Raw genomic sequence first — 14,161 nt, forward strand, 5'->3', positions numbered from 1 at the left:
TATATATATATATATATATATATATATATATATATAACCTGTGACTTAATTAAAATCAGTTCTTTGCTACCCAATACAAGAGTTAGCGCTATATAGAGATGCCAATAGCCCTAAAGTATTGAGCTGCTTATGTTCTGTGACTTCCATACAGTTTCATGTGAGTCAGCTAGTGGTCTTCTAGAATCTCTCCAAACCCGGTTCCACAATTTCGAACCCCCCGTGCCACAATTGGCACCATCATCATGGCAACGACAACCCTGTCTGGCCACCACGTGATTGACTCGCACTTCAGACCTGCGCATCTAAGCCCATGGCTATACATTTAGCTACGGACGTGTGAACGCAAACAGGGCCGGGCCAGGAACTACGGGGCCGGGGTCAAGCCCGAGACACAACTTGGCAGGCCTCGTGTGAACGCGGCCTAATTAAAATGCCGTTAGCAATATTAGTAATAATTATTAGCTAGCTAGGCTCAGTACTTGAGAGTCACTTTCATTACAACATCAATTGCAACTGGAGACCACATGTTGACTTATTCTAGAGAAGACATCCCGCAAGACTGGCACCTCACGTTTTCACCGTTACGTTTCATTGGTGATGAAGCATGCTCTTCATTCGTGCGGTCATTTAGACTGATCTAACCCAGTAGTACAGTACTGAATAAAATTTGGGGGCGTGGCCAAATTTTTGCGTACAGTACACACCACTAGAAAATTCTAAAATAAACTTACCTCTTTTCCAACATTGCGTAATGAAAAGAGTAAGACTAGATCTAGGTAGGAGTACTTTCAGTTTTTACAAGGCCAATCTACAAACGCAGAAAATGGATCGTCAATCCATGGAAGTGTGACTAAATTTTGCTTTTTCTCTCTTCTTTTCCTGTTTGTTTTCTATTGGTTCTAGGCAATCCATACATCTCTCCTCTTTCATAAATGTTTTTAATTCTATAATCTGCAATGACGTCAATATACCCGATTGACGCAAATGGGACACCTGTTTTCTAGTTTTGACTGGTTAAAGACTTCGTGATCTCACTGGAGACTCTTGGCTTCTTTACAGAAAATACAATGTGCGACCATACAAATCAAGGCACGAAACACTGTTTGGCTTCAATAAGCGTACCGCTTTGCACTAAGATGCCCTATACATCTAAGATAACTAGTATATCTAAAAGTGAAGACTACCAACGACGGTCGTTCAACTGCCTGAATCAAAAGTTCTTGCCACTCCTAGAACGAATTCGCTAAAGAAGATCGACGTCCTTCTACAGAGCGCAGTAGTTTCGCAACTCGTTTCCATCTCGTATCCGCGGATGCTCGTCTGCCTCAGCTTCAGGTAGTTACTACGTAAACATTGTAAATACTCCTTCTAGTCATACGTATCTTTATCTGTAAAGACGTTGTGAGTATTTAGCATGTAGATACTAGTAGATAGTTTCAATAGATTACCAACGTCAGTGATGTAGGGCAGATACTTATAATGCAGTGTGGACTAGTGCTAGGTTGACCTCCATGCACAGCGCACGGTACCTGGAAGACCAGCCATTATGGCTGAAAGTGTTTCAGTGTAAAAATAAAACATCAGCATCATCATCAGCATCAACACTGCACACGGTACCACATCTACGTGCGCTCGTCGCTCTACGCATGTAGTTGCACTGCAAAACTATTATTAAGACCGTAACGCAACGTGTACACAAATTATAAGTAGACTGACACAAATGACACAACTTTATATATCAATTCTTTCTATATTATAAGCCTCTGGAAGTCACGAAGCTACACTGTTGCCTCGACATCTCACATTGTGTGGTTGTCTCAAGTGTTAATTAAATAAACAATTAATTATCACTTTTTAATCGACTCCCCGGCAACGGCAACAACATACCGAAGCCTAGCAACCGGTATAGAGTCAGAATAGTCTTACTAAAAGGGTTCTCATCACCACAAAACCTAAAATTGCCTAAGATATATTGTACAGCTGCAGCTGTCGTAGCATAGCTAAATAAGTTAAGGTCTTAATTAATTAAATTTTAGCGGTAGCGAAACAACAGCCATGTGTACGCGGCGTCCAGTCAGACACAGCAAGGCGAATGCATAATCTACTGCAGACCACTCGAACGTTCACGGTTACGTGACAAGTGCTCGGTAGAGCGAGCCGCAACGTGACCGCAAGCACAATATCGAGAACTACATCTTATTTCTTGTACAGCAATCCTATCTCTATCTACAAAAATTGATATTTATCTGCTTTGTGGACATGCAAGGCATCAAAATTACTCATCCCTTGCAACGGTTACTCTCCATCAATTTGAGATGACTTTGTCACATAAATTATCGAGTCAAATTATAAGGCTAAAGACCCTCAATACGCAACAATCGAGGTCTCACCAATCGAGAGAAACCCCTTCAAGTCATGTGACTAAGTGGTGAACACTTGTCAGAGTACGCAGCCATACGAGATTCCACACTTCACTCTAATCCCGCCCACACCATAAAGTGCCATAAATAAATAAGTTAATAACTCTAGTCAAGTGAGATAAGTTGACCTATAAATTCATTTCGTCGCTTTCCAAACACTGCGCCATGTCAACGGTTCTCACGGGGGGAAAGCGACATATCGCAGAGTGAGACCAGCTCTGCGCGTGGTCCATGTCACCGGTAGGAATCTCCAACCATCACACGATGTTATTAGTCCTTTGTCGTCGCACCTATTTAAACAAAGCAGGAGGCTCACGGTAAAGGCAATCACGACGTGATCGGAATTTAAGCTTTCAGTTGGTAGAGCAGTAGCTGGAAATGGTCAGAGAGAACGTTTCTGTAATGAAATGATGGAGCTCGTCGTCCACCATATCAATTAGTATAATGTCGTCCTCTTAATCGTCCTCTTAGCTATGAAAATTAGCAATCAGTACCCCTAAAGCGACAATGGATTTAGCCGCAAAGGATACATTGTTTAATGCAGCGTCACACTTTTCTGTTTTCTCAAACTAGAACAGTCTTGTCGAGATGAATGATGACTAAGTCTAGAGTACGTAGACGGACATGTTCGATACAATTCCGGTTAGGAAATATTTTAACTGTCCGAGTGGTAGAGACTTTCCAGAGATGTGACAAGATGGGAGCCACAAGGTGGATGATCGACCTCGTATATGGTCCCCTCGGCTGGCTAATACTGTTGCAAGTCTCCAGTAGCTTCTGTTGCATGTTTCCCTACTAGGCAACAACGCCGGTTAGTCATCAGGGAGGTCTCAAAATAGCATTTTGCAATCATTAACTTTCACAAGTACGGTAGATTGTTCGCAAAGTACGTTGAAGGAACCACAATAATATCACACACTACGGCTAACAGAAACAAATAAGGTCATTTCCAGGGGTGGAGCCACAAATGTACAAGATGGAGATCATATTCACAGACTAGAGCTGCTAGGATTTCCAACAGGCGGATCTACTATCGAACATACGAAAAATTTACCGCACATTTGCAAGACACTTGCCTTCGTCTAGCTGGCATATGCACGGGCAGCAGCATGGCGCCCCTGGGCAGTGTATAAATCAATTAAATAGACAATCATAACTTGTATGTTATTGGAAGAGCGAGCGAAAGCGGCTTCCTAGCACATCGACTCCAATGCAGTGTTGACTGAAAAGTCGGATTGGATGTAAGATTTTACTCGGAGTATTGGTTGGTAAGCTAAAGGAGTATCTAAACCACCGGTACCGTACCGCGTTAACGCGTCGTATCATCAGTCCAACGCCTATCACGCTATCGCGACAGAACGCATCTGTCGGTACCTTCCGGCGTGAATGTCTCAAATAGTTCGGAAATGGTTCTGCGGTACGTGATACGGACCCAACGCTTGGCACCTCGTGTTCAAAGCTGTTTTGCCTAAAGGAAAATATTGAATTCCCTTACGCACGTGCGGGATGTCTGATAAATTCATGAGCCGTATAAGTGCCAACAGTTCCATCACCGAGACAGTCGACTTCTAGCGGACGTAGCGACAACATCATCACTCAGTAAACCAAAGAGATGCTTTTCTATCGGCTTCTTCTCCTCTCTGTAGTCACTCTTCACGTTGCTCCATCTCGTGCTCGTCAACTTCATCCGAGGCACTCTTCAACGCTATCACTCTCCAGCAGACATCCAAGATCTGCAGTGAAACACACAAATGTAAGCAATAGTTCCAATGACCTCACGGTCTCATAAACCGATCAATTGACTGAATTGGTATAATATCTCTGTCATTCTGACCGAGAGAACCGACCATCCGTATTGACTGATCCGACGCCGACTAGTATTACAGACAACAGCAAACAATTAACTAACAACTGTTTTGAACTAATTACCCTGTTAACGACTGTAGAGCACGCATTGCACTGATGTCAATTCTGATGGACTTCCCCTTAAAGAGGACACGTGTGGCGTGTGCGGAGGCGACGGTTCCACGTGTCATAAGGTAACGCACACCTTGACGCCGTCAATAACACAGACAGGTACGACAGCGTCGTCTATTTATTGTCAAGTGCAATTATGTATACATGTGTATATGTCTGACTTGCAGGTATAGTTCAATACCGGAGTGTTACTATCCCAAAGGGAACTCGCCGACTGAGTGTACGAGCACAGGAACCGTCACTGATAGCTCATATTGGTAATCAATTAATTAGTACAATCATGTACAACCACAAGTTCAACTCGTGCAATTTGATTGTGTCTAGCTTTGCAGACGAAAGCGGGAAAAGTAGTATTGCACAACCCAGACAAAGACACAGTCGTTAACTACCGAGGCACTTTGATAGAGTATACACGCCAATCAGACGGCAGTGAAGCGGTCACAGTACAAGGAAAAATAACAGCTGCCTTCCTCATCACCGTAAGATTCCAACATTAAGCTTTAAAGTCGAAATTCACTCGACCATATGTCGAAATAGCTTCAGGCTCCAGGATACCGCATGTATCAATCTGCTTATCACTGTTTGTTGTTTTCTCTCAGGTGAAATTTACCGGATCCATCAGAAACGTGTCAAGTTTGCCCTGGGTTACAGTCACATACGTCAAAGACGTCAGAGAACCAAATCAAAACAGGTAACAAGATTCCGACCTCAAACCCTCCTCCATTGACTTTCATGTTGTTAAGCAGCTATACATGGAATACCGGAAATTGGTCGATCTGCACTCGCACATGCGGTGGTGGTGTTCAAACTCGTCAGGTCACATGCGAGCGACACCGTCGGAGAGGGACGCCGGTCACAGCAAAGGACTCATTCTGTGAAGACGCCGAAGGCAATAAACCAAGTGGTATGAGCCTCTGCAGTCCCTTCCGTTGTCCGACATTAGACGAACCGGTCTATGCGTGGAGCACGGGGCCCTGGTCGGAGGTAATGACGTCATTTGCCTAATGGCTCAACCGTTTGTCATAACTCGTTGTTGTGTCAGTGTTCGAGCCAATGCGGATATCAAACTCGCCACGTGGTTTGTCACGAGATAATTCCCGGCTTGACCACTGCGACCTCTGATGACAAGTGCGACGCCAGCAGCAAACCCCCACATCAGAAGCAATGCGACGGACAAAATTGTCAAGCACAGGGTATGATTACCTTGAAAAGTCCTGGACGGGCCACTGCTTTTATGGCTTTTGTTATCATTCAGGATGCATTGATAGAATAAGCATATGCCAATTCGCTCTTCGAATAGAACTCATTCGATGCAGTGTCCCCAGGCAAAGAAATCTGTGCTGTGTAGCGTGTAAAACACACGTATCAATTTCAGCGAGAAGTAACAAGAAAGATAACCGGCAGGGGCAACCCTAGATGATACGCTGTGCTATTTCTACTGTACAAGCATGAACATTCGTCTCAGCATTAAACCTTGCACAGACTGACTACGAGTTTGTTTTGACTATCAGCTGCAGACTAATAATACTATTCGATGTATACCAATATGTATACCAATATGTTTATTGTATGCGTCATGAGATGCGTACTAACACTATAACATCACTGTACAATTGCTAACAAACTTGCTTCCAGGTCATCAAGTACTGACAGCACCTGCTTGCACTAATTATAGCTAAGTAATCATTAATTGCCCAGGTGGCTCCGTGATGTCCTACCTGTCCAGTTAAATTTAAACAACTGAAAGTCTGGCACTCTCTGCCTGTTGACTTAGCTGTAGAATAGTAAACAGCACTTCACAAAACCTACATCTACTCAAAACAAAGTTTGCCACATGGCCACATGTTACGTATTTTTAAATGCATATGAATATTAATTAATATCATTAGCAAATATAGTCCAACCACCACTATAGGATATCCGTTGTTACTATTAGGATGAAAATTAAACAAAACAGGTCAAAGTCACTGCTAACACAGGGGCAGCTGTATCCTAATATCCAAACGAATGCTTTCCTCTTTCAGAATTAAACCGCAACACATACTCAGTGCAGTAGCCCAACTAATAAGCCTATCCTTATTTGATAAATGAGAGATGAGTAGGACCATACATATGCATACAGTCGAGTAGACACATTATGAATATTACATATAAACAGTAATGACTAATATGCAGTTGGAGTATAAACAAAAATGTTGCAACAAAAGCACAGAAGTTCACAACCTAGTATATTTCCCAGAAAGTTGCATATCAATGCTGTTCAATGTAAAAGTCCTAAATATGTACGTTAACAGTACATGAAATGCATAGTCAGAAGACTGTGGCAGGTCACACAGTGACACAACTACATAGGTATCTCTTCTAGTTTGTCACCAATTACCAATAAAAGACAGAGAAACTAAAGTCTGTGACCGAAAGAATCATTATGGGAAAACCAAGGGGAGCCATAGACCCCAAAACTTTAGGTGTGCTGCGGCCTTTCTGACAGTGCTGTACAAGCCTTATTTTCTCATTCATTTTGAAATTGATACTACACAACTTTCATAAGCAGCTCAACAGTCGTACATACGATACAGCAGCAATGGGTAAGAGACACTACAATAAAAGGTATATATATACTTGTTGGTGTTGGCACACAAAAGTACACAGTCTGTGTATACACGGTTGATGACATAATAGCCTATAACCTATCTATCTCCAGTTACTGCTTCTGTTTGCTTTTGATTTAAAAACTTCTAGCGCTTTTTCTATGTAGTTGGTCTAAACGAATTAAGTTTAATTAACAGGACTGGCAGTCTTGTCCCTGTCCGTGGAGGGTGGCGACGCTGCTGCTGTGATGGACTTCCAGTTGGTCGTGTAACGGTTTTACCATGTGTAATGTGTATTTTCGCATTACCTCAAAATACAAAATTGAGAAAAACTGATTTGGCAGTCTGTGTTCAATAACTAGACTGTATTACATTTGGCCCTTCTAGCTGCACCATTGTGTTGGACTTGTTGGTTTTCCTGATGGCAACAATGCCACAGCAGTACATTCAACAGCAAATCACCATTGGCACCAACATTCTGCACCACTTCAATCTATAATAAACTTTTGCTACAGAACTATATTTAACATAATAATCTCCTTTTCTCGAATCGCCTCCTAAGAGATAGAAATGATAATAAATTTTGTCATTTTATATGATTTAAAGCATGCGTCCTAATCCAAGCACAGCAGTAAGTTCACTGAACACTACAGCACAGTATACAATTCCTTGAATCATTTCATGTGTTCGATCGCCATAGGCATTCACTCGTTGGCTGGGTTGAAAATTATCCAACTAATTTCAACACAGATGATAACTCATACCGTTGGGTATCACTATAAGTACAGAAAGTGAACATTGCTGATGGAGAACAGTGTCACATTACGGTGGCATCACTCAATAGAAGCCAGGGTGGTCTGCACCCCTAATGGTGTGGTCTTCTAGACAAGGTCTTATAACCCTAGCAGCTCCCTACAAAATTTGCAAGCACAGTTATACCCCCGCACTTTACCACAAATCAATTCCAACATGTTAGAAGAACACAGACTCCATTGTGTCCATGAAGCCGATACAACATACCCGGGGCATAATTTATGTACACAAGAGCATCCCAAAACTATACCATACAGTACTTTAGTAGATGCCTGTTGCAACACAACAGACAACACAATGACTACACTTTAATGGATAGCAACAGTATCTGCCTTCTACTGCCTCTACACGTGATCATAGTACTACCCCACAATGTATCAGCGTGTAATGGAACTGCAGCATGTAGTTGAGGTTAGATTCTACTGCATTACCGTGTCATAAGTTATAAGTCTGAGCCGTGTGCAGCGCACCTGTATTCCAATATAACATTTCAATCGTTTCAGCAGTCGTGTTCATATTCTATAGCATTTAAATGTTTGCAGTTGTGGGTTATGTAATGAGCCAAAATGTTTTGCATAGTCACCCACAGTATTTTGTTTGTGTGCCTCGAGATCCAATGTACTATGAAGACTTACAATCACATGTACAAGACAAGCAATTCAAGCAACATACTAACACAAACTTGAAATATAAATACATATCTACTATCTCCTGTTTCGAGTATAACTCGAGGGTAAATGACAGCCAGCGACAATAACAACTTACTGTATTACCAGTGCATGCATACTCTTTGATCATATACCGTTACTTGATTATGAGAGTCTGTCTCACATCACTTTGGTTTGAATTCACATCGATTAGCTACACTGGCTTTCCACTAATTATCCTCACAGGTTTGGAATACATTATTATATTCTATACTGTTCTCTCTGGATAAACTCTAGATCAGACACGCGATATGGACCAATGTTTCTAATAAAAATAAAAATATAAATAGGATATGATGTTTACGTTATCACCCACGTTCCAGAGCAACATCATATTTATTGACCAAGCACCGTTTATTGCACGAGCTGCACTTAGTTACCGGCACGTGGCCCCTACCCAATGAGCGTTCGAGTAGACTGTCATATAGTCCGCTTTCCCGGTTTGATGACACTTTCAATTATTTAGTCAGAGACAGCTTACTTTCGTCCGCTACACTTGACTGACTGGGAAAATATGTCTCCTTTCTCATTTGACTTGTTAGCTTGTTCGTAAAGTGTTGCGATTTGCGTATGCATTGCTTGTTTGTGGAGGTGTTGAGGTTTAATATCAATATCACAATCAGTCCTATGCAAGCATCCAATAACAATGGTATGCGTGCAATAACTAAACTATGCGGGAACTGGGCCAAATTTTGATTATTCTACAATCTACACGAGCGCTCATTGGGTAGGGGCCACATGCCAGTAACTAAGAAACTGTAATTCTAAACAAGCAGACTCCTCAAATGAACAATTCATGGCAACACACTTGTGCAGAGATCAAGTTTCTGTATCTGTGTACTTGCCATCGCCTTTCATGTAAACAGAGAGCAGGATGTGCTATTAACACATTCTGTACAAGTAAAAGTACAAACCCATGCATACACTCATCGCTACAATTATTCTACGGAATGTTATGATAATTGCCCACCATAGGCAAGCCCAACTAACACCCTATTTTAGAATACGATTACAATTGAAACAAGTTTACATATTAGCAGTGATGTCATCCAGTCTTTCCAACCCACACTCCCTACATCACTTTCTCTAAGTCAGTTAGAAAGACTGGATGATGGATGTCACTGCTACTAATAAACTTGTTTCTATTGTTTTTATGCAATCCCTACTTTCTCCTTACTTTAATAGAAAATGTTTTAATTCTAATAGATAGAATCAGTTCTGTACGTTATTAAAATTACTCTGTACATGTTCGATTGCAATGACTACCTGTACACAGAATATCTCTAACAGGTCCACCTTGTAGTTGATTGGTCCTCTCAAATAACTGGTTGTTATACATTTGATGTCTTGTACGAGTGCACATAGCTCATTGAAGACAAAAATGACATCTCCTTAAAGTTCTTCCTGTGTCAAGATAAACAATCAATTGATATCAATCATATAAGTGTGCCTTTACATAGCATCAGTACAACAGACCACTTGCTGTATGTAATGGTTGAAGAATAGGGGGAGAGAAGCTAGCAAAAAAACCAGGACACCACCATTGTGATTGACTTCGGAAACACGACAATGTAATCGTAACCTATGATAGAGTACCCACACTCATTGTAAACACTAACAATCATATTTTATGCCCGCTCATTGCCAAGATCAGCTTGAAGTAGACCGAAGACATACCCAGTAATTGCATTGAAAGCTCTTAAAAGCAAACGCAACTTGCAACACAAGGTTTGTGGAATATTATTTGTCAAATATTGCCAGCAGTCATTTCAGTCAGTCAACTATAATTACAGACAAACGGGAGAACATGCAATATGAGAGACGAGCTGAATCCTGTAGGAAAACAAGCAAAGGCATTGCAACCTCATACTCAAGAGATTAAACCAATTTTGTTTGAAGAGGATTCAAGGCTTCAACACCAACTAAGGAGAGACAGTTGAAACGGCCACTTCAATGGCTTTGCCATTAAGTAACTTTGTGAACAGCATCTGATAAGGCATCCGTGTCCACAAGAACAAAACAACAACAAGGTTGCATTGGTGTAATCTGCACCATTGTGTGTCATTACAATCACTTAGAACTAATTGCTTCTGACTTATTGAAGTTACTAATTCGATCACACACATGCTGATTGGCCACCTGATTTTGAGCACCTGCTCTAACTATGTCCGTTCTAATTTAAGTGGCTGTTCCTTAACCTAAGCAGCCTCACCTTTCCGGAAGTCAATTACAATAGCGCTGTTCTCACACTGCTCTCTTCTCTCCTTTTACTCTCAACCCATCATGTGCAGAAAGCAGTCTGGTGTACCAAGGCAAATCTTTACATACAGCACAGACACAGTACACAAACATACACACAGACACAGACACAGACACAGACACAGACACAGACACACACACACACACACACACACACACACACACACACACACACACACACACACACCTACATGCACACACACACCTACATGCACACACACACACACACACACACACACACACACACACACTCACACACACACACACACACACACACCTACATGCACACACACCTACATGCACACACACACACTCACACACACACAGACACACACAGACACAGACACAGACACAGACACAGACACAGACACAGACACACACACAGACACACACACACACACACACACACACACACACACACACACACACACACACACACACACACACACTCCTCCTGTATTGCTACTGCCTAAGCACACCTGTTACCCCAGCCATATTGGGGCAAAGACAAAGTCAAAAGAAAACGAAAAGTTTCAAGGCAACTCTGTACATTGACATACTAAATAGACTCCTTTGCTCTTATGTAAAGAATCTCAAGTCACACATTAAATGGACCCAATTTGCAGATGGATAAGTTTATGTCTTTGGCAGTGCACTTGTGTCTCTACATATTGCTGACATGCCTACACACACACGCACGTGCACACACACACACACACACACACACACACACACACACACACACACACACACTTCTTTCTTTCTTTTTCGCTAGTCAATAATGAGTTCACGACCTCCATTCAGCGGTTGTTTACAATTTGTCTTTGATGAGCACGTTCATGTGCAAAGAGTCCAATTCTGGAACGACATACTTGATGACAGATGTTACAAACGTTCTTTGTACTAGTAGTCAAGTTTTGTGGTGTATAGTTATGCCGCATTAGTCTCTTTTCTTCAATTTTGTCAATTATACCTTCCTCGTAACAATCTAAACCTAATCTCATATTTTCTTCCACATTGAACGGTCACATGCTATCATTTCCCAATTTTTGTGATCAATATCGACATTCTGTAGATTGTGTCTTAAAGTGTCTTTGAACCACAGGTTCTGACAGTTTTTCTTGGTGCATCTAACAACTGACCGTATAGCACTTGTTTTGATAAACGTCTCTCATCCATTCTTGCGACATGACCTACCCACTTCATATGCTGTTGAGTCAACATGTATTCAATTCCTGTTATTTCAGCTCTTTGCAGAACTTCTATGATTGTCACTCTTTTCGACCAATGAATTTTCCTTATTCAACGCAGACAGCAAAGGTAAAATTTTTCTAGATCCTGAATATTTCTTCTATATATAGCATCCACATTTGTGATCCATACAGAAGAGTTGCAAGAACGACTGCTTTGTAAACTTTGATTTTAATTTTTATTCTTATTCCTTGTTGACTCCATAATCTTGATTGAAGTGCGCCATACGCTCATTTGCTTTTGGCAGACGTGCAGCTATGTCCTTATCAACACTACAATCCTCTGAAAGAACACTGCAAAGGTAAGAGAACAAGGATACCCTCTTTAGTGCTTCGCCATTCATAAAAATGTCCTTGCCAGCATTTACTGTACCAGAAATCAGCTGAAACATGCACTCGGTTTTTCTTGATAATTATTTGCAATCCAAAACTGATAGCAGCTTTTGCAAAAGAGTTTACAATTTCGTGCATATCATCTGCAGAATGTGCTACCAGAGCACAGTCATCTGCAAAGAGCAGATCTCTTAATTTCGTGGTTGCAGTTTTAGATTTTGTCATAAATCTGCAAAGATTGAATAAACCACCATCCATACAATATTGAATTGAGACTCCTCTATTTTCAGGTCGACCATTCATTTCATTTAGCATTGCAGCAAGAAACAGAGCAAACAGAGTGGGTACTAATACACAGCCCTGCTCTACTCCTGTTTGCACAACACAGCTTTCTTATTTTTTTTCAGATATGACTTCTGCATTCATTCCTTCATGTAGATGTCTCACTAAATGTACAAATTTGGGTGGGCAGCCCAATTTTGTTAAGATTTTCCACATTGCCTCTCGATTAACTGAATCAAAAGCTTTTGTCAAATCTATAAAGACCATGTACAATGGTTTATGTTGCTCCTTGCATGTTTCTTGTAACTGTCTCGGGGTAAATACCATGTCCGTGGTGCTTCTTCCTTTGCGGAAGCCACATTGGGACTCAGAAAGAGTTTCTTCTGCTATTGACTCTACCAGTCTATTCAAGAGAATTCTTGATAAGACCTTACCAGCAGTGGACAATAATGAGATTCCACTCCAGTTTCCACAGTCACTTTGTCACCCTTTCTTTTCTAGATTGTGATTATTTGGGCATCTTTCAGGTCCTTTGGTACAATTTCTGTATCCCAGAAGTGTATGATGACCTTGACGATTTCCTCTGTAAAAGTATCACCTCCTCTTTGATAAAACTCAGCTGCAAGACCATCAAGACCAGCAGATTTTCCAAGTTTTAGATATTTGATTGCAGAATATATTTCTTCAGGTGTTGGTGCTTCATCCATGTCTTTGCTGTGAAATCATATCTAGAACCCATGTATCAACCATGGTATTCCTGTTGAGTAGAGAGCAAAAGTGACGCTTCCAGCAAGCAAGAATTTCTGATTTGTCTGTTAGTAACTGACCATCCTCATTGCGAAGTGGTGCAGAGCACGTAAGACTTGGACCAATAACCTTTTTTTAGCTCACCATAAAACCTTTTGTCATTTCTATCTGCCAACATGCGTGCACACGCACACGCACACGCACACGCACACGCACACACACACACCTTTAACCTTGAGAGACTTTCCTTCTTGAGAACCGTGAGAGACATTAATTCTCACTCCTGCCAAACTTAACCACTAACTTGGTTGGCAAGACATAGCAGGGGAATTGAGGAGCCGAAATAGCAATTACTACCTGGTCAACTGCCACATGGTAAGCAATTACTAGGTCAGCTCCTAGCCATGACTACACGTTACGGGGGTACACCACATGGAGGTGGCTGACCATCCTACCCTCATGCACACACAACACAACACAACACAACACAACACAACACAACACAACACAACACAACACAACACAACACAACACATCCCATAATACCTCCAATAAAATCTGTGGTTCAATTGGATAGGCAAGAAGGCATGCAGCCACAAGACTTGAAGAAATCGTAATCACTAAGTTAGGACGCATAAACAATCAGACAGGCAGTTGACGGCGCTCCCAGTAGACTAAGCAGCCGGAAAAGCAAGCGAGCAGACAAACAGAATATGAAACTTGGCTAAAATCCGAGTCTCTCCGTGCAAATTAAAAGTCGTCAATCACGTGACATAACGTGTCAA

The 14,161-nt window shown here is 41.5% G+C and overlaps 1 protein-coding gene and 1 long non-coding RNA gene across 4 annotated transcripts; one reads left to right on the plus strand and one right to left on the minus strand.

Moving 5' to 3' along the window:
• Window positions 1-28: 28 nt before the first annotated feature.
• LOC134195951 (uncharacterized) lies at window positions 29-14,149 on the minus strand. Of its 2 annotated transcripts, XR_009972464.1 has the most exons (4): window positions 13,923-14,149; window positions 10,718-10,804; window positions 9,772-9,909; window positions 29-4,153 (listed from the first exon to the last, which is right to left on the minus strand). It is a non-coding gene; the product is annotated as an uncharacterized LOC134195951 (long non-coding RNA). The 2 variants fall into 2 exon arrangements; XR_009972463.1 differs by lacking the exon at window positions 29-4,153 and having other exon boundaries at window positions 7,473-9,909.
• Window positions 4,429-6,473, plus strand: LOC134195949 (A disintegrin and metalloproteinase with thrombospondin motifs 12-like). Of its 2 annotated transcripts, XR_009972462.1 has the most exons (6): window positions 4,429-4,496; window positions 4,565-4,654; window positions 4,722-4,876; window positions 4,997-5,381; window positions 5,440-5,590; window positions 5,653-6,473. XR_009972462.1 is itself a non-coding variant. In XM_062665038.1 (4 exons), the coding sequence occupies exons 2-4, from the start codon at window positions 5,130-5,132 to the stop codon at window positions 5,811-5,813; spliced, it is 564 nt and encodes a 187-aa protein (XP_062521022.1). In that variant the 5' UTR covers window positions 4,429-4,496; window positions 4,565-5,129; the 3' UTR covers window positions 5,814-6,473. The 2 variants fall into 2 exon arrangements, 1 of the variants encoding a protein (XP_062521022.1); XM_062665038.1 differs by having other exon boundaries at window positions 4,565-5,381.
• Window positions 14,150-14,161: the final 12 nt, after the last annotated feature.

Source organism: Corticium candelabrum, chromosome 20, assembly GCF_963422355.1.
Source record: "Corticium candelabrum chromosome 20, ooCorCand1.1, whole genome shotgun sequence".
Taxonomy (NCBI): domain Eukaryota; kingdom Metazoa; phylum Porifera; class Homoscleromorpha; order Homosclerophorida; family Plakinidae; genus Corticium; species Corticium candelabrum.